This window comes from Macadamia integrifolia, chromosome 11, assembly GCF_013358625.1.
Source record: "Macadamia integrifolia cultivar HAES 741 chromosome 11, SCU_Mint_v3, whole genome shotgun sequence".
NCBI lineage: Eukaryota > Viridiplantae > Streptophyta > Magnoliopsida > Proteales > Proteaceae > Macadamia > Macadamia integrifolia.
This window is the reverse complement of record NC_056567.1, coordinates 16,888,276-16,914,551: the sequence shown is the minus strand read 5'-3', so window position 1 is coordinate 16,914,551 and position 26,276 is coordinate 16,888,276. Positions and strand designations below refer to the sequence as shown.

General features: G+C 40.2%; 1 protein-coding gene across 4 annotated transcripts in view; it reads right to left on the bottom strand.

The window, feature by feature from the left end:
- The window catches only part of LOC122093688 (carbon catabolite repressor protein 4 homolog 5), a 35,833-nt gene extending 10,049 nt beyond the window's left edge, over positions 1-25,784 (bottom strand). Inside the window, exons 1-7 of one of the 4 annotated variants that reach the window (XM_042664085.1) lie at positions 25,379-25,784; positions 24,711-24,874; positions 5,433-5,498; positions 5,277-5,329; positions 4,654-4,735; positions 3,789-3,841; positions 3,379-3,460 (exon numbers count right to left, since the gene is read on the bottom strand). In XM_042664085.1, coding sequence (XP_042520019.1) covers positions 3,379-3,460; positions 3,789-3,841; positions 4,654-4,735; positions 5,277-5,329; positions 5,433-5,498; positions 24,711-24,874; positions 25,379-25,679 — 801 coding nt within the window. In that variant the 5' untranslated portion in view covers positions 25,680-25,784. The remainder of the gene's footprint in view (positions 1-3,378; positions 3,461-3,788; positions 3,842-4,653; positions 4,736-5,276; positions 5,330-5,432; positions 5,499-24,710; positions 24,875-25,378) is intronic. The other 3 variants (XM_042664084.1, XM_042664087.1, XM_042664086.1) reach the window with 3 other exon arrangements.
- Between the last annotated feature and the right edge of the window lie 492 nt (positions 25,785-26,276).

Genomic DNA, 26,276 nt, shown 5'->3' with positions numbered 1-26,276 from the left:
TGAGCATGTGCGATATCTATGCACCAACTTGAGGGGGAGGGGAGTGTTGAAATATATGGGTGCCATAGGGGCATTTCCTGCTTTTTCCCTCTTCCAACACCCATAATTAATAAGGGTCGGTGAAAGGGGGGCATACTTGTAATTTTTCTTCTCTTTTGCTTATTCTAAATGAAGACTTGTGAGGTCCCATTGATCATTCAAGCATTCTACCCTAGTTTTGTTGTTAACATATACATACCAAATATCAGCAACAAAAATTAAGGATTGAGTGAGCTCAATTCAACAGTAGAGGGCTGCAAGTATCGGTAATGTAGAAGTAGATTACAAAGTAACTACCCCCAATGTATTACAGCCCCAAACCCAAATCAGATAGAACTCTTGAGTTAACTTGACAAAAACCAGAAGTAACAATAGGGAAACAAAGGAACTAGGACCAGAAATAAACCCCAAAGAATAAAGAACAATGTAACAGCAAAACCCAGCCAAAGACTCAAACCATTAGGAGAGAGAAAGTCCTGCGGTTAGGGTTAAAGTAGGGTACCTGTGGCTCGAGCTGTAGGGCTCTGATGGAACTCCAACTAAGGTGTTTGGAGGCCTTAGGGTGGAGAGCAAAACCTACAAAGTTGAACAGATTCTATTGGCTGGAGAGGAAGTTATTCAGTTTCTTGAAAACAGACCTTGGAGAGAGAAATATGGAGAAACCTTCAAGAACCGCAGCTGGACTTCTTGAACAGTCTTCAGATGAGAATCGAGTGATACTTTGGCAGCATAGAACACACCCTCAAAAGGGTTTGTAAATCAGAACTCAGAGGTGGAAGTATGGGGATCGATGGCCTTCAAGAACGTGACAAACTTGCTGGTCAATTCTGGTCTTCAAGGCTCTAAACAGTTCTGAATTTACTTAGGTCGATGATCACAGTAAACAAGGACTGATAAAGTAAATTAAAACAGAAAAAGAAGAAAAGTAACCAAGAGAATCGTGGGTGGGAGTGGCTATCTCGGCCCGGGCATCTCACCCACAACTATCGCGGCTGTTTAGAAGCAATTGACTGCAATTCTGGTTTATTCAAATCTGAAATTCTGAGTACAACAGCTCCTCTATAATAGAGGGCAGAAACTACACTAATAGCAGTCAAATTATAACTAGGAGTTGTAATCCCACTAGGACTAACATTAGAAACCTATACAAATTAGGTAACTAAGTGTTTACTAACTAATAGCCACTAATGGGTTTTATTACAAGTAAATCGATGGCCACCAATGAGCCTTACTGACAGAAATCGATGGGCCCATTGGACCCTTATTCACTACGGAAATAAATTAACACTTAAGTGGAAATCGATGGCCCTCTTTGGGGCTGGGCTTTCTCCCTGCGATAGCTCAGCCCAAAGTGGGGATCTACATCAATCGGCCAAACAGAAAAGAAGGAACAGTAATGTAAAGAAACAGATGGGAAGAAGAAGAGGGAAAGGAGATTGTGAATTAAGGAGAATACTATTTAAAGACTCAAAATAACCCTATTCCTATTCTGAAACTGAAATAAATTTGGAACCTAACTCTAAGATAGAAATAAAATTTGAATCTCCCAACTAACATGACCGACATCTAGCTCTAAAAATAAAGAATAAAATAAAATTACAAAACTAACCCTAAATAATCCAACGTACAATTGCATCACAAGCACAAAGGGAAAAGGAGTTACAACCTGCTTCAATGATCATGTATGTGTGTTTTGGTTTCATTCATAGTTTTTAAGGCGGTAAGGCGACAGAGGCATTTGAGGGTCTTTCGGAACGCCTTAGCGATAAGGCGGGGGCATAAAGTGTCGCCTTATCGACTAAAGTGTCCCTGTGTAATTTTTTTATAAAACCAATCTATTTGGCTCAAATCCTAGTTGAATCATATTACTCATATATTAAATAAATATTAAAGATTCATATTCATACCAATCTAAGATATTCATCAAGAAAACAAATCAATAAAGTGAATAAACTAAGTTCATCTTCATCAATCATCAATCATCAATCATCATCAACCATCAATCATCATAACATATTAACATATAATATAAATACATAATTATGAAATAAAATTATAAATATAAAGAAAAGAAGACAAAAAATACAAGTATTTATTATACTTACCTCTATGATGCCAAAATGAGTGCCTAAGCCCTAAGGTCATCCACTATATTTCTACTCCTGTCAAAGAAGAATGAAGCTCATCGCTGCTGGAGCATAATGGTCGCATGGATCAGTGGTTCTTCCTTATTCCTTGATTCCTTCTCAAAGCCCTTTCTTAAAACCCTTGACAAAATCCAAACCCTATTTGTGAATCGTGTTTTTGTTTTGTTTGTTTTGGTTATTTTTGGTGGAGTAAAGCTAATCCCATACATCACAAGTGTTGACAAAACCATACACCAACCAATAAAAAAATCTATATTTGGAATCTTCATCAAGTAATTTTAAAATGTGTTAAAAAAAAAAAAAAAAAACATAAGGCGCCACTTCACGTAAGGCGGAGCACTACCTTAACATCTCTAGACCACATCAGCAGCAAGGCGCTGCTTAGGCATTGCCTTACTAGCGCCTTAAAAACTATGGTTTCATTTATGTTTTTATATTTTATTTTATTTTATTTTATTTTATATTTCCTGATGCTCTCCTTTTGGGGGCTTAAATCTGGAGTGTGGGTGCGGGATGGTTCTATTGAAATAGGGAAATGGCAACCATTATGGATGGGGATACAATTTTATTCAAGGAATCTTCTCCACCCCTCCCTCTCTTTTCTTCCTTTCCTTCTCAATTTGTACAGCTCACTTTATGTCCAGCTATTTTGGTGTTAATCCAAAAGAAAAAAGGATAAAATGAAAGGAAACTAATTTATGGAATCATTTGCAGTATGGTCCAGGCATGCAGCCATCATATATGAAATCAATAAACTAAAATGAGTCAATACAGACATACGTGAAAATAACTATAGAGGTTCAAGTATTATTCTGAAGTCAATACTGATGTGCCACATTTATGGTGAAGTAGCACAAGCATTAATTTTGAATCTTTTAACAGACAGACAAGGATTTAAACATCCTTCAACCAAGGGTTCAAGGATCAGCTTATCCCAATTTGAATTGTACACGGGCAATATTAGTTGCAGACTGGATCAGCCAATCCATTCTGAATCTGATTGGTAACACTCAGAAACAGTCCATAAATATTTGCCTTAAAACTTTAATGCACTAGCTCCCAAACCAAAGTGCAAGGACAGAATCATCACTCACCAATACAATAGAATTTCATATTGTGGCTTAAGTCGTTGAACACAGAATCACAACAAAAACATATTTTCCTAGGTGTAACCGATAAGAAAACTTTGTACCTGGCCCAGCTTGATATCTCCACGATTTGGGTTGAACAGTACATGTATATTTACAAGAAGTAAACTCCGAGAAGGTGTATTCCTATGTTTGCTCAGAATATATCAATAATTGAACAGAAGAAATGAATAAATAACTCCCACAATTAAAAGCAAGGGCAGAAACCCAGAAAACTTTGTTCCCTTAAATATCGCAAGACTATCTGTATTTAAGATTTTATAGTCCAAGAGACGATGCATGCATGCACACACGCCTTTGATCCATACATCTAAAAAGCATAGTAAACACTAGAAGTTTCTTTTAACTTATTTATTTATTCTTTCCATTGATGAGAATTACGGATATAAACTCTATATATCTATATTCGCAAGAATGTAATTTGTGGGGTATTGAGACAGTCGAGGATACTCACTGTGAATTTTGAGAATTCACACATTGATTTGAATCTGAATGACTTCTAATCATCTGTACCCAAAACAAGAAAATATTTGTTGAGAACGTCATGTAAGGGAGAATGTTTCATCACCCTGTCCTGAGATCAACAACACATAATAATCATAAACCATGATGAAATGATGATGATGAATGCCATATAGCTTGAAGAAAATTTGTATGCCCAATTGCCCATCCCTCGTCCAATCAAGGAATTGGTATGTACATATGCAGTTCAGAATAACAAAGGATCCTGATGCTATCTAAGGATGAAAATACTAACAGATGAGTTTCATAGCAGAAATTTCTGCCTGGACTAGAAAATACTAACCCAGCTACAGAAATGGCCCAAGCAGAGAAATTTTATTCCCTTCTCATGATGTTGCGATTCCCAAGAGATAAAACAACAAAAATTTTATGCCCTCATTCAGAAGTAGAAGAACAAAAACTTTAGGCAATAGAATGTGTAGCATCAAATGATTTCAGATGAAAATGAGATGAAGAAAGCAATTGGCTGTCCGATAAACTACAGTATCAGATATTACATAACTAGAAATAAGCAACTTTAATGACTACTCTTGACAAACAATGCAAACCTTGGATGTACACAAGGTATTATCATTTGCAGAAGCCACAATGATGACATCTAGCCTTACCACTTCATACATCAAAGGAGAAGCAAAACTCTTACGGTGCTATCAAGAACCAAAGGATTACCAATTTCGTTTATCTTGTGAATTTGAATCCAACAGTGCTGAAAATTCATATTTTTTTTTCATATATTCAATGCATTTTAGCACAAAACCACGACAAAAGAACCATCTTAAATCAACCATCCAACATACCTTTAAAACACAAAGCTGGGCAACATTGTCACGAAGGCCAAACTTCTGGAATTCTATGCTCTCTTGATGCAGAAGTGTAAAACTGTGATTGAGATATTATTAACTATCACATGCTCCAAATTGAGAAAGTAGACAAAGAATCAAAGGTCAACTGATTAGAAACAATGTGCTCCAAATGTTCTGAATCCAGCATAGTAAAGTTACCAAGTTATTATTGGAACTTGGTAGAGAACTAAGAATCAACCACCCAAACAACAAAGTAAAGAAGGAGAAGAAGGAGAAGAAGGAGAAGAAGACAGAGAAGAGGAGACAATAGAGAAGAGAGAAAATGCTGAACTGTGACAGATTCAGATTATGAACTTATCGCTGGACAGTTTTCCACCATCAGAAGGAGACGATAGGGACACTGACACTATCGTGAGTAAGACATTACACCACTTAATTACTGCTCCATTAATCCATTTCCAAGTAGGGCCATTTAATAATTGAGATGAATAGGTTCTTCAAACCACTTCAAAATGAAATCAAGACCAAACTACAGACAAAACCATTTCAACCATAAAACAATAGCAGTGAAAAAATCCAAGTGGACAAAAAGAGCGTGAGGAGACAAGAAAGCTTACAGTTCTTCTTTCCAGAATACAGCACACCCATCATTTGCTTTTCCTGTGCGAACCTAGGTGAAATGGATCTTACTGATTTGATTTATACTTCATACTACATAATTAATCTAGAATACCGTTATTAACTCAAGTGTTGAAATATAAGATCTAAAATACCTTATAAACACCTTTGAAACCATCCTTTTGTAGAAGATCAGCTAAATCACTGTAACGGTCGACCTCCTGCAGACATATTAGTTGAAGGTGAGACTGAAAGCGCAATGTAATAACTCTAGCAGAAAATATACGAAAATTAAGCAATGTAATACTTAGAAATCTGAGATTGGATCAACAAGTAAAGTAATCCAATTTTTTCTATCTATAAGATAAGAATTTATCGGTTCAGGGCACAAATCGAATTTCTTATCACACGATTCAATGAATTTTTGATTTATGTCGTATTGGTAAGTACATTATCAATCAATGATCTCGGTTCTGATGGGAGACTATTCAAAAAAAGCAATTAGATTAAGGTTGCAATTCATTGCATTGATATTTCTCAAATATAAATAAAAATTTTATTAACCATTATAGCAACCAGTGTGGTGCAGTGTGAGAGGAAAAGGAAGGTGATGCAGTTGCACGTTGGATTTAGGGCTATTTCTCCATTCTTAGAACTTAGTTTGGTAGTCAAATTTTTATTCTTATTTGAATGAGATTTTATTTCTATTTTAGATTAGATGCAATATTGGTTTCAGTTTCAAATTACGAAAGTAGGTTTAGTTTTAACCTTTACATATCAGCTTGTACCCAACGACTTAGGGGGATTTGAAGAACTGAATTGAAATTGAATGAGCAAGTTTTCTTTGGTTGGAACTATGGCCGAACCCTTCTTTCTCCCTCTCTGAAATTCTCTCATCTCCTCCCTTCCATTCTCCTACTTCCTCCTTATTTCTTCTTCTTCATCCTCATTATTTTTCTGGTTTTTCTTTCCACACCCTGTTCTGGGCGATACTACCAGAACCAAAAGAAATCTTCCTTGAACCTTTATTATTACCCGATTGACCCTGAGGTTTGGATTGAGTGTCTCTCATAGGCTAACAGAACCCTGGAGTTTCTTTCCTAAGCCCTCCTCTGTTCTGAGCAGGTCAACCGATTGCAGCTCCTGGTTCCCCTATCACTGCCAGATCTGAATAAAAGGGACTACTGTTCATCTTTGCTTGCCATTTGAGGTATTTTCCTGTCAAAATCAACAGGCCAGAAGGTGTCCAAGCTTTGTCTAAAATGTTGGGCTGAATTGATGAACTTGGAGGGAGTTTTCACCACCGCAAGCTTTCCCTTTTGCTGCTGGGCTACTGTTTGTGTCGTGGGGTTGAAGACCACCTCAAACAGTGATCTTATGCTTTTATTCTCCACTTTCTTTTATTCTATTTCCATTCCAAATCTACCCCGTGTCCATTCACGTTACAATCCACTTTCCCTTCTTTTTTTTATGAAGTAAAGTTTGACAAATTATAATTCTGGCATTCTTTATTAGAAGCTTCAACTTATTTACAGAATTGCCATTCTCTTTTGATATTTGGTCACGAAATTTGTGTTATTTATTAATAAAGTGGGTCCTAAGCGATCCAATTCTGGTTTTGAAAGTCAGATCCACATCAAAAGGTGCACATCACACAACACAAGAAAGGATGCACATCGTGCACAAAGGTGAAGGTGGGGTTCGATCGCAGGTCTTGGCAAACTGGTGGCTATCTAATGCCCAAGGCTGAGATTAGAAAACTAGTAGTGATCTAGAACCATAGATCAAGATTAACTCAAATAAAGAGATGCTTCAAGAACCTGGTTAGGGGTAATCCGATTAACATGGTTGTCATGGTGATGAAGATTCTTCACCAAACTAGGCTTGTTTTCTGAAGAATAAGTCTATGGTTGGGTAGTCAATGCGTTGGGCCTTCAGTCCATATGGTTTGGAGTGTAATGGGTCACTTTTATCGGCTTAAATTGGGGTCATTAAGGTTGCATAAGGGATAAGATAAGCTAGCTTATTACTATTTGTTTTATTCTCTTTTGCTTTGGTTTGGTTCATTAGTTGAACCAAGTTGTCAATTTAAGTTGTCATAGTAGGGTCTTATTCTTAGGGCACAAGTCATTAGTTGTCAATATACTTTTTAGAAGTTTCTTTTTTAGTTTTAGAAACTATTGTACTATGAGAATATTTTGTTTCCTTTTTTGGAACCTGCTGTCGGATGTAATTCCCTTCCCCGTTATCACTATAAATATAATGCGAGGCTCCATAAAACCAACGATTTGAAGAATTAAACCATGGCTTCTGCTGATGCTTCTCCTCGCTGGGAATTGCTTTGTGTTCGATCATAGTTGGTGGAGTTGGTGTTTGATCCAACTGACCCTCTGCAATGGGAAGCCCGAGGGTTTTTTTCTCCTTTATCATCTTCTTCTTCTTTGCAGTTCTCAAGGTGTTCAAGGACTGCAACTCCATTCTCAATCCACTCAGGTACACAGTTCTACAAGTTCTCAAAGTTTCAAAGTTGTTTTCCTGTTAGTTTCCTAATCAATTCCCAACACCTGACACACTTTCAGCCATCCGCTTGGGCTGAGATTTTGGTCGATCCATCCACCCACAAGAGCCTCCTTCGATCCAAAAATCTGGTCATTCTGACCTGGGATTGGTGAGATACAAGAAATCTCCTTGTTTTTGTCGTATAGTGGCTTTTCAGATCTAAACCTGAAACCGGTAGAGCAGTTCTGACCTCTATTATTACCTGTGATATTTCTTCATGTTTATGGAACTGTTTCAAGACTACTTCAGTACCTAATATACCCTTTCATAGTTCGTCATAATCTGATTTCAGAATCCCTAAGTTATTGGGATTGATAGACTCAGTTTCCAGATCTGCTACCTTATCATAATCTGATTTGATCTCTACTATTGGTACTTTGATGGCTGGTTGTTCTTTGATAAGTATCAAGCAGTTTGGGATTAGGCTTGACTTGTCAACCTAGTACTACATCACATGGCGTCAAGGCAAACCAAGGTGTTGGAGGGGCCCATGACGTATGGCGACACCAACATGGCAACCCAAACGTACACTAAGGTGTAGGAGTTTGGTGTTATGTTACTTTCAAGGTTCAAAATATCGGGTTTCGACCTGGTTTCGACCCTTAGGGAGACCAAAATTTCGGAGGAAATTTGGGAAATTTCAAGGAAACCAGGGAAATATTCCCAATTTGGTGGAAACGTTGGTTTCGACCACCAAAATGTGTTTTTTTTTTTTTTCCTGCTTTTTGTGTACGACCTATTTTAGACATTTCTAACACATGCACATAATTAGTTTCATAGAAAAAACACCTGAAGTCATACTTGTGGTGTTAACCAAAGTTTGCTAATGTATGTCGAGTCATTGACTGAAACTATACTACATAAGTACATATATAAGTTACTAACTAAAAATGTGATACATTATTAAAAATTTAAAACAAACAAAAAAACATAATGTAAAGGATCCAAAATAAATAATAAAATTACATAATTGTGATTTATCTCTTAAGTATCAAGTCTCAACAGCCAACACTCAACACTCAACAACCAATTCCAAGTAGAGTGTCTAGGTGGTTCCAATCCACTGAGGATATCGTAGCCGCTCCTCTGAATGCACCATATATGAGTCCCATGACATGTTTTGGGCCCAATTGTTTTGGTAGTCCGTCAACATCAGCTAGGCATCTCAGCCTAGGAAATGGCTCAGTCATAGTAATAGGATATGGATGTGGCACACAAGGTTGGGATGAATACCCAAAGATATTGTCAACAAAAGATGACACACCCCCTAAACTACACTCCTATAGAAAATCCACCGTACTGTCCATACCCACCACTAGGGGTGTCAATCGGTAGGGCCGGGCCAGTCTCAGTCGGGCCTATGTCCTCGGACCATGACCTACCTATTTAAGGAATGAATCGGTCTCGATCGGTGTCGTGTCGGGCTCGGTCGGGCTACAAGATTTAATTGGGCTTCTCCTAATCGGGCTAATCGGGCTATAATCTGGCCTTAAACTGGGTTATGTACCAATAAAGCTTTAAATGGGCCTTAAACGGTCTTTACTTTTCTTAAATTTAAGATACTTTAATTTATTTTGTTAAATCATCAACAATTTTGAAAATATATTACACTTAATTACAATCAATAATTGATAAAAATATCAATATATACCCTATTCTATCCCAAAAAAACAAAATACCTATATAAAAGGTCGGGCTAAACGTGTCGGTCCGAGTCGGGCTTGTAAACGAGCCAGGCTGGTTAGGAGGCACATCAGGCTTACCACTTGCACTGTGTACTACCTATTTATAAACAGGCCAGGCTTAGGCCCGACACATTTATTAATCGGGCCGGTCTATGTAGGGCCATAAACGTGTCGGGCTCAGTCGGGCCTACCGGTGCGGGCTTGAAATTGACACCCCTACCCACCACCATATCCAAATGAACCGGTGCTCTCGAAGGATGGCACACAAGGTTTGGGAAAGATGGGATTTACCTTTGCTGTCCAAGCTCCCTTCTTTAAGTAGATTTGCTATGAGTGTCCAAAATTCAAGCTTAAAATGAAGATTTGATGGCACAAGGGAAAAATCTTCAGTGTTTTACAAAGTTTCCCACTTCATAGAGAAGAAATAGGGGGAGAGGGTCAAAATTTTGAAATAAGAAGGCTTAGTTTCACATTTAAGAAGGTTTTATAAAGGTTAGCCCATTTATCCACTCGAAAATTCCCACATTTCGGTTGAAATGTGGAAATTTTGGTCGATACTAGTCGAAACCCACTGACTTTTAAAAGTAACATGGTATTTGGTATCGGAGTCCTAGGATACCGTGGAAATGTAAGAAATTTCGACGATATCGGTGGAAAATTTAAACCATGGTTACTTTTATATTAAGTTGTAATTAGACTCTTAACAGGTTTCCTACTCTATGTAGGCTTTCTAATATAATATATACTATGGGAATAGACCACGATTAGTAGATTATTGGATCCTACCCCAAAGCGTATCTCCGATACGATAGGATACCCTCCAATACGTATCTTAAATTTACCCACCCAATATGGCCATTGATACTATTACTTTAATCCTTGATCTTTAGCATATCTTAGCGTATCTCTGATACGATACGATACCCTCCGATACATATTTTAAATTTAGCCGACCATACCGACACCTTAATCCTTACCCCAAAGTATAGTAAGAGGGGATCCTTTACAACTTAAGTCTCTCACCAAAACAAAAGTTATTCTAGAACATTAAAAAATAAAAACTAACTACTTAATCTCATATAGGGCTTAAAATCCCAAATATTTGGGTTGAAAGAATTGGCCCATTACAGTAGTAAATCCAAAAATATTGGCCCACGGCCCATATAACCAGTTGGCTACACAGATTAAGCCTAAATTAAACCAAACTTGAACCATTGGTTAAGTTGGACCAAAAAACTAAACCAAACCCAAAACAACAGGCCCATCTTCTCTTCCTGCTGCAATTCTGCATCACAAACACCGGCCAATGACAACCAACCAAGACAGATGGCTCCTTCACAATAGATACATTCTTAAATTCTCAGAAGATGCACACCAAAAAAAACTATATCTCATCGCTTCTGGCTGCTACTTTATCTCCAGAAGTACATGAACATAAAGCATAGGTGCTTAGGAGGATATAAGAAAGATTCAATGCCCCCCCCCCCCAAAAAAAAAAAAGGCAAAATTAGAAATGAGTTTTATTCTTGCATACTGTCAGATACTCAGATGTGTGAAGCTTATGATGAACATTCCCAAAGGCAATTTCGTTATTAATGAGCTAAAATAACTTGAGCAATGAAAAAAGAAAATGACAGAGCTTCTTTTTTTAATACCACAGGGCAATTGATGAAAAATATACATAACATGAACAAACAATTGTATACTTCTTTATAAGAATAATCACTATGCAATATATCATACATGTCTTCATACCTGCTAGGCTGCTACAGTATCAACACTTCATTGTATGTTTCTGTGATGTTATTTCTCCATTCCAAACTGTGGGCAAATAAAATTTGTATACAACTAACTAATTTTTCTGAAAGAACCTGATAACACCATACCCATTTCCAGTCCCAGAAATCAGCAAACCACAAAATGGAGCTGCTTAGAACCATTTTTACTTAATGTTGATATACTTTGCAGAATTAATATGTATTGTTCCAATTTTTAACCTTGAATTTGTTTAAAGGGGCATAGCAATTAACATGCATTTCCTTTTAAGATAATAAATTTTGCAGATCTTAAAGCTAGCCCCCCTCCCCACTACTTTCTCACCCCCGGGGGCCATGGCCACCACCCCCCTCCTCCCTCCTCCCTCCTCCCTCCCCCCTCCCCCCTCCCCCTCTTCCAACCCTTCACCTTCTCTCCCTGCTTCCAAATCCTAGTCCTCTTGTTTAGACCCCTTGGCTTCCACCCCTAAAGATGACCTCCCACTTCATTTTGCCCCCCCCCCTCTTGGCGGCAAAAAATCAGCAGGTTCTTGGCAGCCTTTTTCTCCTCTGAAATCTCCAAATCGAGATTCTGCCTTGTTGGACACTTTCCAGGCAGCCAGCCTCCCTTCCCCATTGTCAAAAGTTCCCTCACAAAGCAATGGAAACCTCAAGGCCTCCTAGCAAATTTTCTCCTTGACAACGGAGCCTTTCTCTTCAACTTTGCTTTGGAACAAGATATGTTTAAAGCCACTGAAGGAGGTCCTTGGCACGTTAGTAACAATCCCATCTTTCTTCAGCAATGGAATCAATACATGCAACTCCACAAGACGATCACTGTTCTATACCTCTGTGGATCACCCCCCACCCCTAATATTCCTATGCATTTCTGGTGTGAAAAAGGACATAGCATCATCGGCTCCATTGTAGGCAAACCTCTCTTTACAGACATCGAACTAGAAGAATGCAGCAGCTCTCTTATGCTCACATATGTGTTGAAGTCACTGCTGAAGTGCCGCCTCCAACTTCTGTCATTGTAATGGATGATGGAGTGGCCTTCCACTAAGAAATAGTATACGACTGGAATTCCCTCACGGCACAAATTGCAAGATTTCTGGCCACCACTCTCTGAACTGCGATAAGCAATCCCATCCGGCTCCAGAAAAAATGATGGCCCTCCCCTCCATGGCTGATCCTGCACCAGCGTCCAGTCCAAACCCTTCCACCAACTTTTACACAACCAACATCTCCCACAATACCATGGCCGCCACTTCCACTACCACCATCCACTTATCCCACCTCCATCTCCATCTCCCTCCCTCCATCTCCACTGACACTCCTCAGCAGATCACCACCCTGTACCCCACTTCTAGCAACGCAATTGACAGTTCCCACCATCCCAGCCGTAGACGGAGGAGTAGGTTCAGGCGCACCTTGAAAAATCCTATGCCTACCTCGGTCAGCCCGTGTTGGTCATACCTGCTCGTCTGCTGGATGTTCCCGTTGCCCTGCGGTCAATACCAGAAGCTGCAATACTCAGAATGCTTTAAGCCCCCTGAGGTGTCCTAGTCCTGCTGCTGCTGCTGAACCCTGCCAGTTTTTGTCGCCTACTACTGTTCCCCAACCCTCCTCGATCCTTCACCCCAACCTCCCTCCTCCTTCTGAGACCTTGCCTTTTCTGGAATCATCTGGAAAAGACCCTCTGCCTATCCACCCTTCACGCCACTCTCCCCTTTCGTCGAGCCTCCCTCCTTTACTGCCCCTCCCTTCTTCGTTAATCCCTATCTTGCCCTCCTCTTCATCTATGACTCCCTCTTCCACGGCCCACCCCCTACCTCCTCCTTTTCCTAAGCCCATCCATTACCTCAGCCCATTAATACTCTTCTATTACCTCAGACCACTAATACCCATCTCACCTCTTACTACTCTCATGCAGCCCATCTTGGCCTCTTGGCCAATCATCCTACCCACGCTGATACCGGCCCACCATCCCTCTTGCCCCTGGCCTGGATCCTCCAACCTGACCTCCCTTCGTCTTTCATGGTCTTCTTCTCTACCCACTACCGCCCACCTTGCTACCCCCTCCACCTACACCTCTTTTTGGCATATCCCCTTCACCTCCCATCTCCTCCTCTTTGACAACCATCCTCTCGACCCCTATCTCCGACCAATCAGCTCTGGTCACCTGCTCTCCTGCTTCTTCTTCAATCGATGAACTGTCTTTGCAGGTCCACCCTCCTCCGCCTCCTTGCTTGGAGGACCCTCCCCCTGCCCTGCTCTTCTAGCAGGGGCAGGACAATGCCACAACATCTTCGCCTCTCTGCAACGAGGCTCCCCAGGTCTTTGCCAAGTCAACTTCACCTCCTTGCAACAAGGCTCCCCCTGTCCTGCTCTTCCAGTAGGGGCAGGGACATGCCGCGTCCTCCCCAAACATTCATCTCTCCTCCGTTACTCCTACTGCTCCCCCTACCCGACTCTTCCAGCGAGGGCAGGGGCCCAATACGCCTTCAGTCAGCCCCCAGGGTGCTATGCAATCTCCTTCGCATGCTCGGTCATCGTCCACATCAGCCAAGTCTCACCCCCACGAGCACACCTCCCCTGCACTGCTCTTCAAGCAGGGTCAAAGCCATGCCACAGCTTCTCCAACATCTCCCTTCAGTCGGGCCCCAACCTTCAGCAGCTCCTCTTCAACGCGTGACACCCTCCCCACTCTCTCTGTTGCTTTGTCCCCTCCTCTGGCAGGTGTGTCCTATCCTTTAGCCCCCCCCCCCCAAAATCAGCTACCGTAGACGTCACCGCAGTCAGCCAGCTTCTTGCCCTCCCTTTTCCACCCTCAGCTCCTCTAAGGCTTTTTTGCCTTCCTTCCCTCATGAATTGTTTGTCCATTTAAAATGTCAGGGGTCTCAACTCCCTTGACAAGCAATCTGAAATCCGCTCTTGCATCAAGTCCTCTCGGTCTGTCCTATACTGTCTTTTTGAAACCCGTGTGCCTGAAGCCAATGCTGCCTGCATAGCTTCCTCCATTGCCCCCTTCTGGTCCTTCCTTTCAAACTACTCTTCCAGCCCTAATGGGAGAATATGGATCTTATGGAACCCCTCCAAAATCCAAACTTCCATCATTTCTTCTTCCTCCCAATTTATCCACCTCTAGATCTCAAATCCTTCTAATGGCATTCCCCTCTTCTTCACTGTCATCTATGGGCTTAATAGATCCCCTTAACAGGCCACCCTCTAGGAAGACCTTAAGCTCCTAGCCAACCAGGTTGCCTCCCATCCTTGGGGCTGGGGAGGTGATTTCAATGTGCTCTGCTATGCCCATGAGAAGAGTGGAGGTTCTGCATTGACCCCGCTTCAGTTGAGGCCTTCAACTCCTACATTGAGGACTCTAGCTTAGATGACCTTCGCTGCTCTGGCATCAAGCTCTCTTGGCATGACAAGCGTTCAGGTCCCAATCGCATTGCCTGCAAGCTTGACCATGTCCCAGTTAATGAAGTATGTCTCTGTTCCTTCCCTTCCTCCCATGCCACTTTTGACCCCCCCAGTATCTCCGACCATAGCCCCATCTCCCTATTTATTCGCTCTCTCATCTTCTTTGGTCCCAAACCTTTCAAATTCTTTGATATGTGGTCCCTTCACTCTAATTTCATCCCTATTGTCAAATCTGCATGGGAGAAGCCTGTCCATTTGTCCTCCCCCCTCATCTCCTTTATTAACAAGCTTAAGAATGTCAAAGCTGATCTCAAAGTCTGGAACTAGTCTACTTTTGGCATCCTTGATGCTACGGTCACTGCTTGTAGGAACAATCACAACTCCATCGAAAACCATCTCCAAGCTAATCTCCATAACCCCTCCTGATGGAGGGCCGGTATGAGAAGGGAAGAATTCCCTGAGATGGGTCTCAGAGTTGCAAGGGAGAGGGAACAATCGCACAAAGAAGGAGGGGAGAATCGCATACACGCCCGCAGGCTATCAAACATTAAAAGGAAACCTACTCTAAATTGGAAACTCAAATTAATTGGAAACTAAATCCTAGTAGCTATCTCCTACCTAAGTTACCAAAAATAAAAGAATGCATGAAGATAGAAATAAGATCCTAAAATATCCTACTAGCCAAAACTCAATATGGACCCGGTTCATCACTCATTGGATACCGAGACGGGTATATATCGCTCCATGGGTACGTATCTACATCAATTCCCCCAATGTTGAGAAAAACTCGTCCACGAGTTTTGTAGAATGGGAGAATCAACAACAATCGATTAGCATTCATCCTTGCCTGTATGAAGTCACCATTGAAACCAAGATCGAATGATATGAAATCCACGACGCGAAGTTCATTGATGAAGTAGTGACTTGGGAAAATAAAATCGATCAGTTCATTGAAGAGATTAACCGATTTAAATTTTTTTCACAAGTTGATCTATAACTCCCAACGGTGCCATCTCATCTTCTACCACTGGTGATTCATCTTCTGGTTTGTCTACCTGTTGTTCAACAGCTGAGATCACATAGTTGAAGGTAGAGTGTACTTGGGTTTTGATGTCTGTGAGCTTCTCTATGATCAATTGCTTTTTTTGACAGATATCCAATAAAAGGTCTAGATCCATCGCCTAGGTTGTTGGAATCACTATGGATGGATATTCAAAGTAAGGAGTGAGTGGCAGAATGGTAAATAAGGAGGTTTAAAGAGCAATGGCAGAATGGTTTTTTTTTTTTTTTTTCAGGGTTTGCAAGACTGTAAATATTGAAAGTGCACTTTAAGTCACAAAGGGATATTACATGTGGGCAAGGGTATAATTGGAAGTGAAAAGAAAATTTGAGATGAAAGAATTAAAAGACAAAGAGGAGGGTAATTCTGGAAATTCAGAAAAAGGGATTAGGAGAAAATAAAGAACAGAATCATGGGTTGAGAGGGTACTTAACGACAAAGGGGTTCTCTTACTCCTTCTCCTTCTTGGAGACGAAACCTGCGATGGAGAGTAGCGGCAGTCAAGGAAGACAGAAACGATACTCTAGGAACTTGGCAGAAAACCAGGAGGGGATCGAGGTTGACTTGCGATGGAAACTAGTATGAGTCTTTGTTTCACTCTATCTCTTCTCCTTCTTCTGTCTGTTGTCTCTTCTCAGTCTTCTTCCTCTGTTTTCTGTTTCTCCTTCTTGGATTTTTTTTTTTTATCTTCTCTTTTCTTCTGCTTCTATCTTCTGTTCTCTCTGATTCTGTTGTCTCTTTTTTTTTTCTTACTTTTATGCTTCTTTTCTTCTGCTGCTTCGTCTTTCTTCTCTTCTCGCCTTACTGCTTATTCTCTCTTTTTTTTTCTTTTGTTCGGTTCTTCTCTTCTCGCCTTCCTACTTCTTTTTTTTCACTATCTGGAACCCTAGAAGAAGGGTTTTAATCGAAGAGGTCGGGAGAAAAGAAGGGGGTTGAGACAGAGGGGTTGATTCTGTCTCTAGGAAGAATCGATTTTCTTTTTTTTTTTTAAACTGTTCTCAGTCTCTATAGGAAACCAGAGAAGAGAATGGTCAAGGAAGAAAGAGAGATGGGGATGGGGATCCTTCGGCTCTGATACCAATTGATGGAGGGCTAGTAAGGAAAGGGAAGAATTCCCTGAGATGGGTCTCAGAGTTGCAAGGGAGAGGGAACAATCGCATAAAGAAGGGGGGAGAATCGCACACACGCCCGCAGGCTATCAAACACTTAATTCATATTTTCTATTCTCTATTCTCTCATTGAGCATTACATGCATTTAAATAGTAAAAGAAAACCAATATTAAAAGGAAACCTACTCTAAATTGGAAACTCAAATTAAATGGAAACTAAATCCTAGTAGCTATCTCCTACCTAAGTTACCAAAAATAAAAGATTACATGAAGATAGAAATAAGATCCTAAAATATCCTACTAGCCAAAACTCGATATGGATCTGATTCATCTCTCATTGGATACCCAGATAGGTATGGATCGCTCCATGGGTGCGTATCTACATCACCTCCCTTGCCCTCGATGAGGAGGCCTCTCTGGCAATGATTATAGTATCGGTATCGGTCGTCATATTGGTTGGCTAAATTTAAGATACGTATCGGAGGGTGTCATACTGTATCGGAGATACACTAAGATATGCTAAAGATCAAGGATTAAAGTATCAGTATCGGTCGGCTAAATTTAATATACGTATCATAGGGCATCGTATCGGTACTGGAGATACTTTAGACCATGCTCTGTGGAGCTTACTTCCCTTTTGGCAAAAAAGAGAGTTTTCTCAAGCAGAAATCCCGTATTAAATGGCTTGATCTTGATGACTCTAACTCCTCTTAATTCCACAAATCCCTGAAAATAAGGACCAACTCCAACTCCATCCCCCAGCTCTTGGCTCATGATGGCTCCACCCTCAAGGACCAAGCTGCAATCATGGCAAAAGTTGTGTCCTCCTTTATTGATATCTTATGCCCCTCCCCCTCTCCTTCCCCACCCATTCTCCCATCTCCTCCTCAACAAATTCATCCCTAGACACCTTATTACCCTTACTCCAGGCCATCCCCTCTGACCAGGAAATTCAATTGCCATCTACGCCCACAAATCCAACAAACACCCCGGGTCCCGATGGCTTTAGTATGGGCTTCTTCTCCTCTTTCTGGGATATCATTGGAGAAGACCTCACTAAAGCCATCAAAAGATTCTTCAACCTCTCCTAAATCCAAAGCATCAACCACACCTTCCTCTGTCACATCCCCAAGATTGATGGCGCTTCCTCCATGGTTGACTTCAGGCCTATCTCCTTATGCAACTGATGAGCACATTTATGTGTGAAATCTAGGGTAGTAAAATATGCATTTTACATATTTAGAATGGAGCTACCTTGGGTTTTACTCTCTTTTTGTAGGTTTTATAACTTCAAGGCCTTAAGGACTATCGGGCGCTATATCTCCAATTTTACACGTAAAGAGATCTTATTTCTTTTCATGGGTGCGAAGAAGACAAAATTTTGAGCAAGATGGACGTGTTCAATTGCAAGTACACATTCGTTTGGTCAACCGTACAAGTGATTATTCTTTTCAGGCCAGAAAAAGAATAATGGATAAGAACTGAACCGAGATGCTAAACCAGCCAATTTGCAGTTGTCCCAGAAGTACAAGGAATATTCCAAATGCCAACAAGGATCAATAGACCACATCCTTAAGTGATTGAAGATTCGTTTTTGGTAACAACTACCTAACGTAGTTGGTGAGTTGTGGTGTGCAAAATCCCTTGCTTATTAGGAGGTCTTAAATTCGAACCTCTTAACTACCATTTTGTTGAGGTTTTTATTTTAGAAGATTTTCTCTCCGCTACTCATCACTCAAAGGAGGTCGGCCAAAGGGTTTCTTACGCAGAGGAGAGAGAAATAAGGAAATAAAGAGAAAAATAGAAAAAAGGGAGAAAAATAGGAAAGAAAAAAATAATTAAAAAAAAATCGTCCAAGATGCTGCCCACGTTTGAAGGAGAGAAAAAAAATAAAAATAAAAAGAAGGAAAAGGAAGCAAAATCGTTGGAGATTCCCTACTTCCTACAATTCTCTATCTTCTCTCTCCACCTCATCAACAAGATAAAAAAAAATAAAAAAATAAAAAAATAAATCTTTTTTTTTTAGAAGCTAAAATCTTTAGCTTCCCTCCCCCATTCTCTATATAATAGAATTAACACAAGGGGAGGAGGCACTTCATTCTTTTTCTAGGGTTTTTTTTTTAGTTGCTCTATCTCTTTCTCTAGTTTTCTCTTTCTCTAGCTCTAGTTCTAGGTTTATGCTTTAAACACTTTTGTAAGTTCTTTTTATTCAATTAATGCAAGCATTTCTTTAGATTTGTTTTCTCTAGTACTAGAAATTTCAGATTTGGTTTATTCCAGATCTGGTTTTTAGTACGGGTAGTATCTCAAATCGATCAAGTTTTCAGTTCAAGAGTTGAAGTTCAAATAAGTAGGCTCCTTCAGTAGTCTTCTCTCCCCCCTCTCATTCCCTCTTCTAACTACCCTTTCTTTCTTAATTTAGGATTTTAATTTCAGTCGTTACATTATTGCTATCCCTTTCCCCCAAGGTTCATGGCTAGTGAATGTGTTGGTTTTGCCACTCCTAACCATAGAACTATCAATTTATTGCTTTTATTTTAATTGTCTCCCTTTCCCTAAAGCCAAGTAGAGTAATCCTTATAAGAGTGATTCTCTGGTCAAGTAGGGAAGCTCATATTATGATGCATCCCTCGGGCTAAGTAGAGAAACCTACTTGCGAGTCTCTCTTTAACTTTATCCCCCTTCTTTTACTTTATTTTATTTCAGCATTTTTTTCCTTTATTGTTTTTTTTAATTGCGTGGGTTGTTTATTTTCAGTTATTTATTTATTTAATTTTAATTGCGTGGCTTGTGTCTTTAAATTCTTATATGACGAATAGTTAGGACGTTATTTTAGATACATATGTTTAGGATGGTAATTAAAATTAGATCACAACCATTAATCGGTTCACTTTTGCATTATTAAAAGAAGCAAAAAAAAATAAAGTGGTTGTTCTCCCTGTGTTCGACCCGTAGCTACACTGATCCGTATGCTTGCGGTTACATTTTAAATCCTAACAGCAACCTCCTATACAAGTTCATTGCCAAAGTTCTGGCCAACCATATTCAGACTGTCATAGTCTCTCTTGTTAGTACCAATCAATCTACATTCATTGTCGGCAAGACTATAGCTGACAACATCATCCTTTGTCATAAGATTGTCTGTAGCTTTGATAGGAAATCCCATTCTCCAAGCCTTCTCAAAATTAACATCCATAAGGCTTTCCACTCCATCAGATGGGACTTCATCTCTCAAGTCCTTCTAGCCATGTCTTTCCCCCTCCTTTATTGACTAGATCCATTGTTGCATTTCCTCTCCCAAGTTTTCTGTTCTCGTGAATGGTTCCCCAACTGGCTACTTCTCCACTCTTGGTATCCAGCAAGGTTGCCCCCTCTCTCCTCTCCTTTTTTGTCTCATCCTTAAGGTCCTCCCAAGATCCACCCAATCCCACACCAACAACCTCCTTATCTCTATCATCCCTAAATGCAAAGCCTACAAACTCTCTCATCATGCTTCTGCCAATGATCTCATGATTTTCTTAAAGGCAAATGAGGTTTCCATCCAAACCATCATGTCCTCCCTTCATCTCTTCGAGTCTCTTTTTTGCCTTCACATCAATCTGCTTAAATCCCGTCTCTTCTTTGTTGGCATCTCTAACACCTGCAAAACTCACCTTCTTGAGCTCACTCGTTTCTCTCTTGGCTCTTTGCCTGTCAAGTACCTAGGCCTTCCCCTCATCTACTCTAGGCTCACCACCCATCACTGCGCTCCCATACTTAGCCAAATTTGCAAAAGGCTTCAACCATGGGAAGGGAAGCTCTTGTCATATACAGGTTGTCTGGTTTTCATCCGATCAGTCCTACAATCTTCCTACATTTACTGGTCGAGAGTTTTCTAGCTCCCCAAATCCACCATCAAATCAATTGAATCCCTCTTTTGCTCATTTCTGTGGAAAAGTTTTAATTCTCCCAAATTCCTCCATCCCATCCGATGGGCCTCTGTTTTCCTTCCTAAGTTGGAAGGAGGCCTTGGGTTAAGAAGAATCAAAGGCACCAACTTTGTTGTCATCCTTAAGTTGGTATAGAAACTGGTTTTCAAACAGCCCGGCATATGGGTTAGTAGGGTCTACTCTTCTCTCCTCCGCAAAGACTCTCCATGGACTACCACCATTAACCCTAATTCCTCCTGGGCTTGGCACAAGATTCTTCATGCTAGGCCACTTGCCTTGACTGAAATCCTTAAGCTGGTATGGAAACTGGTTTCCAAACAGCCTGACATCATGGTTCGAAATCTTGTTAAAGTTTTCGCAAAATTTTTGCAAAATTTAGATTTTTTTTTTTTTTTTTTTTTTTGCCGAAACGAAATAAGGCCTGAAATAACATTTGTACAAAATTTTGGTATCGTTTCGGTATTTCGCCTGTCTCAATACATTCCATGTGTTATAAATACCATATCTCGGTCGAAATTTCGGTATTTCATTTGAAATTTCGACTCTGTCTCGCCTATCTCGGTGGTTTTGGTTCCATTTGCATATTTTAAAGGAAAAACACTCCCAAGTCTCCAACAAGCCTCTAATTAGCCACATCATCACATATTTTGAATTCTATTAGACTCCTACAAGATCTACACATTCAAAGTTTAGGAAAGGTAAAGTTCTTTCTCCAAAACCAGGCAAAATTTTCAGAACAGTTTGACGGTTTCTGCCAAACAAAGGTGCAACTCTAAAACAATGTCATGTCCTAATATTTTTGCATTTTTATGTTCTAAGCATGTTTATTAACCTTAAAATAAGTTACCCACCAAGTTTCAGGTCAAAATATGGCCGTTTGACCACCGAAATAATCAACCGAAACAAACAAAAAAATACACCATTTCGGCCGAAATTTCACCGAAACGAAACAAAACTTCAATTTCTGAACCCACCGAAACCCCAAAACGAAACGAGATTTCGAACCTTGCCCGACATATGAGTCAGCAAGGTCTACTCTTATCTCCTCCGCAAAGACTCTCTGTAGACTACCACTATTAACCCTAATTCCTCCTGGGGCTTAGTGCAAGATTCTTTATGCTAGGCCACTTGCCTTGACTGCCATTGGATCACATATTAGCAACAGAGTTGAGGGCTTGACACCTCCTTCTGGCTCGATAACTGGAATCCAGCTAGCGTTCTTTCCCTAATTCAAGGCAATTGATCAGTTTACTCCTCAGGTCTCCCTCAGTCTTCTATGGTCTCCTCGATCATCTCCCTCTGCTCATAGTCCCCCCTCCCAACATCCCCTCTCTTGATGCCATATGGCTGACCAAACCATTCTGTCCCCCTCCTCTTCGGGTAGCTTCTCCTCTACCTCAGCTTGGAACCTTGTCCACTCTTCCTCCCCCTCCATTCCCTGGCACAAATTCGGTTGTTCAAAGGCCACATCCCTCGCCCCAGCTTCACTGTTTGGAGAGCTCTCTCCAACTGCTTCCCCATCCAAGCCTTCCTCATTTACCACCATATTCCTATCTCCATTGCCTATTATCATGTTTGATTGGCTAGGAAGACAATAACCACCCCTTCTTCGACTGCCCTTTCTCCTCCCACATCTAGAAGCTTGTCCTTTCCAAATGTTGGCATGCCCGGAGAACACCCTCCCCCTTCAGAGAGAGTGGGTTTGGATTGATATGACTTATTCTAGTTCTACTATCTGTGACACAGCTGGGAAATTTGCATTCTAGGCTTCTATCAACCATATTTAGATGGAGCACAACTTCCGTAGATGGATCTCCAACTCTAAAGCTTTTGATACGATTTGGAAGACTATCTACTTTGACGTCTCCTCCAAACTTGGTTCCCCGGTTGTTGACTCCCCAAGGATCATGCTTATTGTTATGTCTTGGGGTCTCCGTCTATTCTAGCGTCCCCTCCCTGCGCCCTTTAGGGTTATACTCCCCCTACCTTTGGCTTTGCATATCCCTCCCCCCTATTTTCCCTTGTATTTAATTTAATTATTCATCCCTCTTTAATGCATCTCTGGTTATTTTTTATTTTTTCCATGACTTGAGAATATTTCAAATATAAGTGGCCTACCTCACACCAAACTAAGCATTTGAGAAATAATGCACTTGACGCGGAAACAGGTTTCGAAAACCCTATTTGGTTCACTTATGGGCCCATCCAAATCAAATACCCAAATTACAAAGAAAGAATGACAAATTTGTAAAATATCACAAGCTCTTAAAGAGGAGTGGCAAACTTGTAATAAGTCAGAAATTGGTCGAGCCAATTGGGTAATTCAACATGAATGATATGGGGCATACTTGGAACAAACACATATAAAGGGACAACGCATATTTAAAGGGAAAAGGGTGGGGGCAATATGGGAAATACAAGGGATAACTGAAGAGGAAAGAGAATTGTTCTTCAACCTTCCATCAAAACCAGAAAACCAGCGGAAAGAGGAATGTGATTTGATATGGGATCTCCCTCTTAAGGTGCTCAATTGATGTGGGTTTTCAGGCAGTGAATCGCAACTACCAGCTGTCCCAGAAGTACTACAAATCAAGTCGACAAAACCTGCAATAAGAGAGATGGGTGGGTCTCAACCTGAGTCTGGTGGAGAGAGAATGTCAGACCTGCGACTGGTTTAAGGAACTCACAACAGGCGTTGAATGGAAGATGAAGACCTGGGATTTAGGATCCCCTTGGACAGGAGAACTCATGCTCCCAGTTTCAGATCAAACCATGAAGACTTCTTTTATTTCTTTTTAACAAATTTTCCCAACTCAATACTAAAGCAGAGAGTAAAGGAAAAGAAGAATAACAGAAGCAGAGGAATGGAGAGAGGTCACAGGGATAGTTCACATAAAAGAGAGGGGAGGGGGGAGAAGGAAACCCGCACAACAGTCATGCAGGCCCTTCACAAACACAAACTCAATTCATTCTCTATCTGTCTTCTCAATTGGTGGTTACCGGTATTTAAAGAAAATAAAACTCCTACACTAAGCAAGTACTATCAATTTAGGAAACTAAAATTGAGTTAAATAAGGAAACTAAAATAAACTCAAAATGGTAAACCATTATCCTATCCTACATAATCTACCCAAATAAAAGAAAGACTACAATATTATTCCCAAAATAAAAAAAAAAACCTTCCTAAAATCTTACTAGACTCCAGAAATCAATTAGATCCGGTTCTCAGTCGGAGCACTCGAATGGGTTCAGCCCGGTTCAAAGAATCGCTTCTGCATCAATTCTTCCATGCTGGCATCTCCAATCATTCAATCAAACTATGACTTTCTCCACCCATTATAATCCAATTGCATGGATTTTTCAAAATATGAGAAGTATCCCAAACAGTTTTTCAGATTCAGAGAACCTAAAATTCTAAGTGGAACTTTTTTTCCTTTCAATTTCATTAAGTAGAGTAATCCATAAATTCAATTTCTATTCTGTGCAATAGTCACATTATATAAAAATAAACAGTGTAAGTGTATAACATTGGATCCTTCAAGCAAAAAATTTCAACGCTTGTACAGTCATAAGTCTGAACTGTGACAGAAAATAAAAAGGATTAACTGTTAAAGAAGCTCATACAAGACAAGCACAATCGATCTGCTAACATCTAAAACCAAATAAAGTTACACTTTTTTCTCTTTTCATTTTTTTTTTTTTTTTTTATTATTTATTCAAATATAAACAATTTTCACATTGAAGAACCAAATGAAATATCTCCAAACTTGTCTTCCAATATTGATGCTCAAATGCCAAAAATCCTAATCATACCTATGCTCTAACAGATTTAGGAACAAATAAAGCACCTAACATATTTATAAACAAATAAAGCACATGAAAACCTAACAGATTCCTCTTGAACTTGCCTGGAAACATAAAATGCCAGGTTCGTAATGATTAAGCTCCTTGAGAATGAGCTTTTTCCTCCAGTCCCAATTTAAAAATTGGGGTCGGACTTGAGGATATAGATATGGATGCTTCAATGCATTTTCAACACCTAGGATATTATACGAGACAATGCAAACCCTGTCTGTAAAAGAAATTTTCAAGTTAGAACAAAGGTTTGACAGTCTGTACATCAAGTTGTCAAAGAAACCCATAAGCATAAAGTAGTCTCATGAAATCATTTCGTTAGTAAAGTCTGCATTGTGCAGACTGTAGTCTGGAAACTCAACTTAATTTCCATCATCTTTATTCAGTTGCAAATTAGAGGAAGATACATAGTAAAGTCTATTTATTCGATAATTCAAACAAATTCATAAAAACGCCCATGATGAAATTAAACAAACAGAAAATCTCTCACCTCGAACTTACCAAACCAGCATAGGTTCTTACACTAGAAACACTATTTGCAACAAGCAATTGAAATTTGAAACCCAAAGGGGAAAGTAACTTCTAATTCCAAAAAGACAAAGGTTAAAGAACATTCGTCATTGATAATTCAATGTTAACTGTGACTAGTTCTCCATAATTGTTCATTCCACTTCATTTCAGCGACTGCAAACAAGAAGGAAGAATAGAACCACGTAATTACCTTTGTAACGGGAGAAATCATGGGGAGAGAAAACCCATTTGCGATAACCGTCTACAAATTCCTTTTTACTTCTCTGCCTCCTCTTATTCTTTTTCCTCTGCCTCTCATCGATCCAGGGAGACGAGGAACCCCCACGTCTGCTGTTTGAACTTGAGATTTCATATCTTTTCTCATGAACATGGATTTCAGATTCTACAGTGACTACTCTTCGCCTCTTCCTACTATGGGTCTGATGGGTCTGCTCTATGAGTGAAGGGGGTTCACGTTTGCCGCGACCCAAAGTTCTCGGTGAACTCTCCATCGTCGTTACCAGTCAAAACACAGAGCAGGAGAAAGAGAAAGAGAAAGAGACGCAAAAACGGAAAGGTAAAAAATTGCTAACAGGCATTGGATTGATCCATTGTCTATAATACTCTATATTGTCCATGTGGTTCTATTTGATGCCGATTCCGGCTCGGTTCGGAATAATATTGATATGATTCCACTTTTGTAATTGGGCCCCGGGGTGGGAATTGGGATTTGATCGGTACTAGTCGCTTTGCCCCAATTCCATGGAAAGCATGATGGCTTTGTGGAATCTTCCCGAAGAGCAACCCAACCTTATCCCCTTTCTTCACAGAATAGGTTGTTTTCAAGTTTTGAACCTATGACCAACATGTTACAAATAGTGTAACTTAACCATTGTGACATCTTCAAAAAATTTTATGAAAAACCAATGGAGATGGAGAGGGAACTAGAAACCAAAGTAAGGGGACAATGGAGAGTGGTTTTGGGGGGGCTGGGGCAGGTGGAAGGAAGGGAGGAGGGAAAACCGCATAGGGAGACAAGTGCAAAGGGAGAGGGGAGAACGGAGAGGGCCTTGTTGTGTTTGGTAGTCATCCAAAAAAATGTTTCTGAC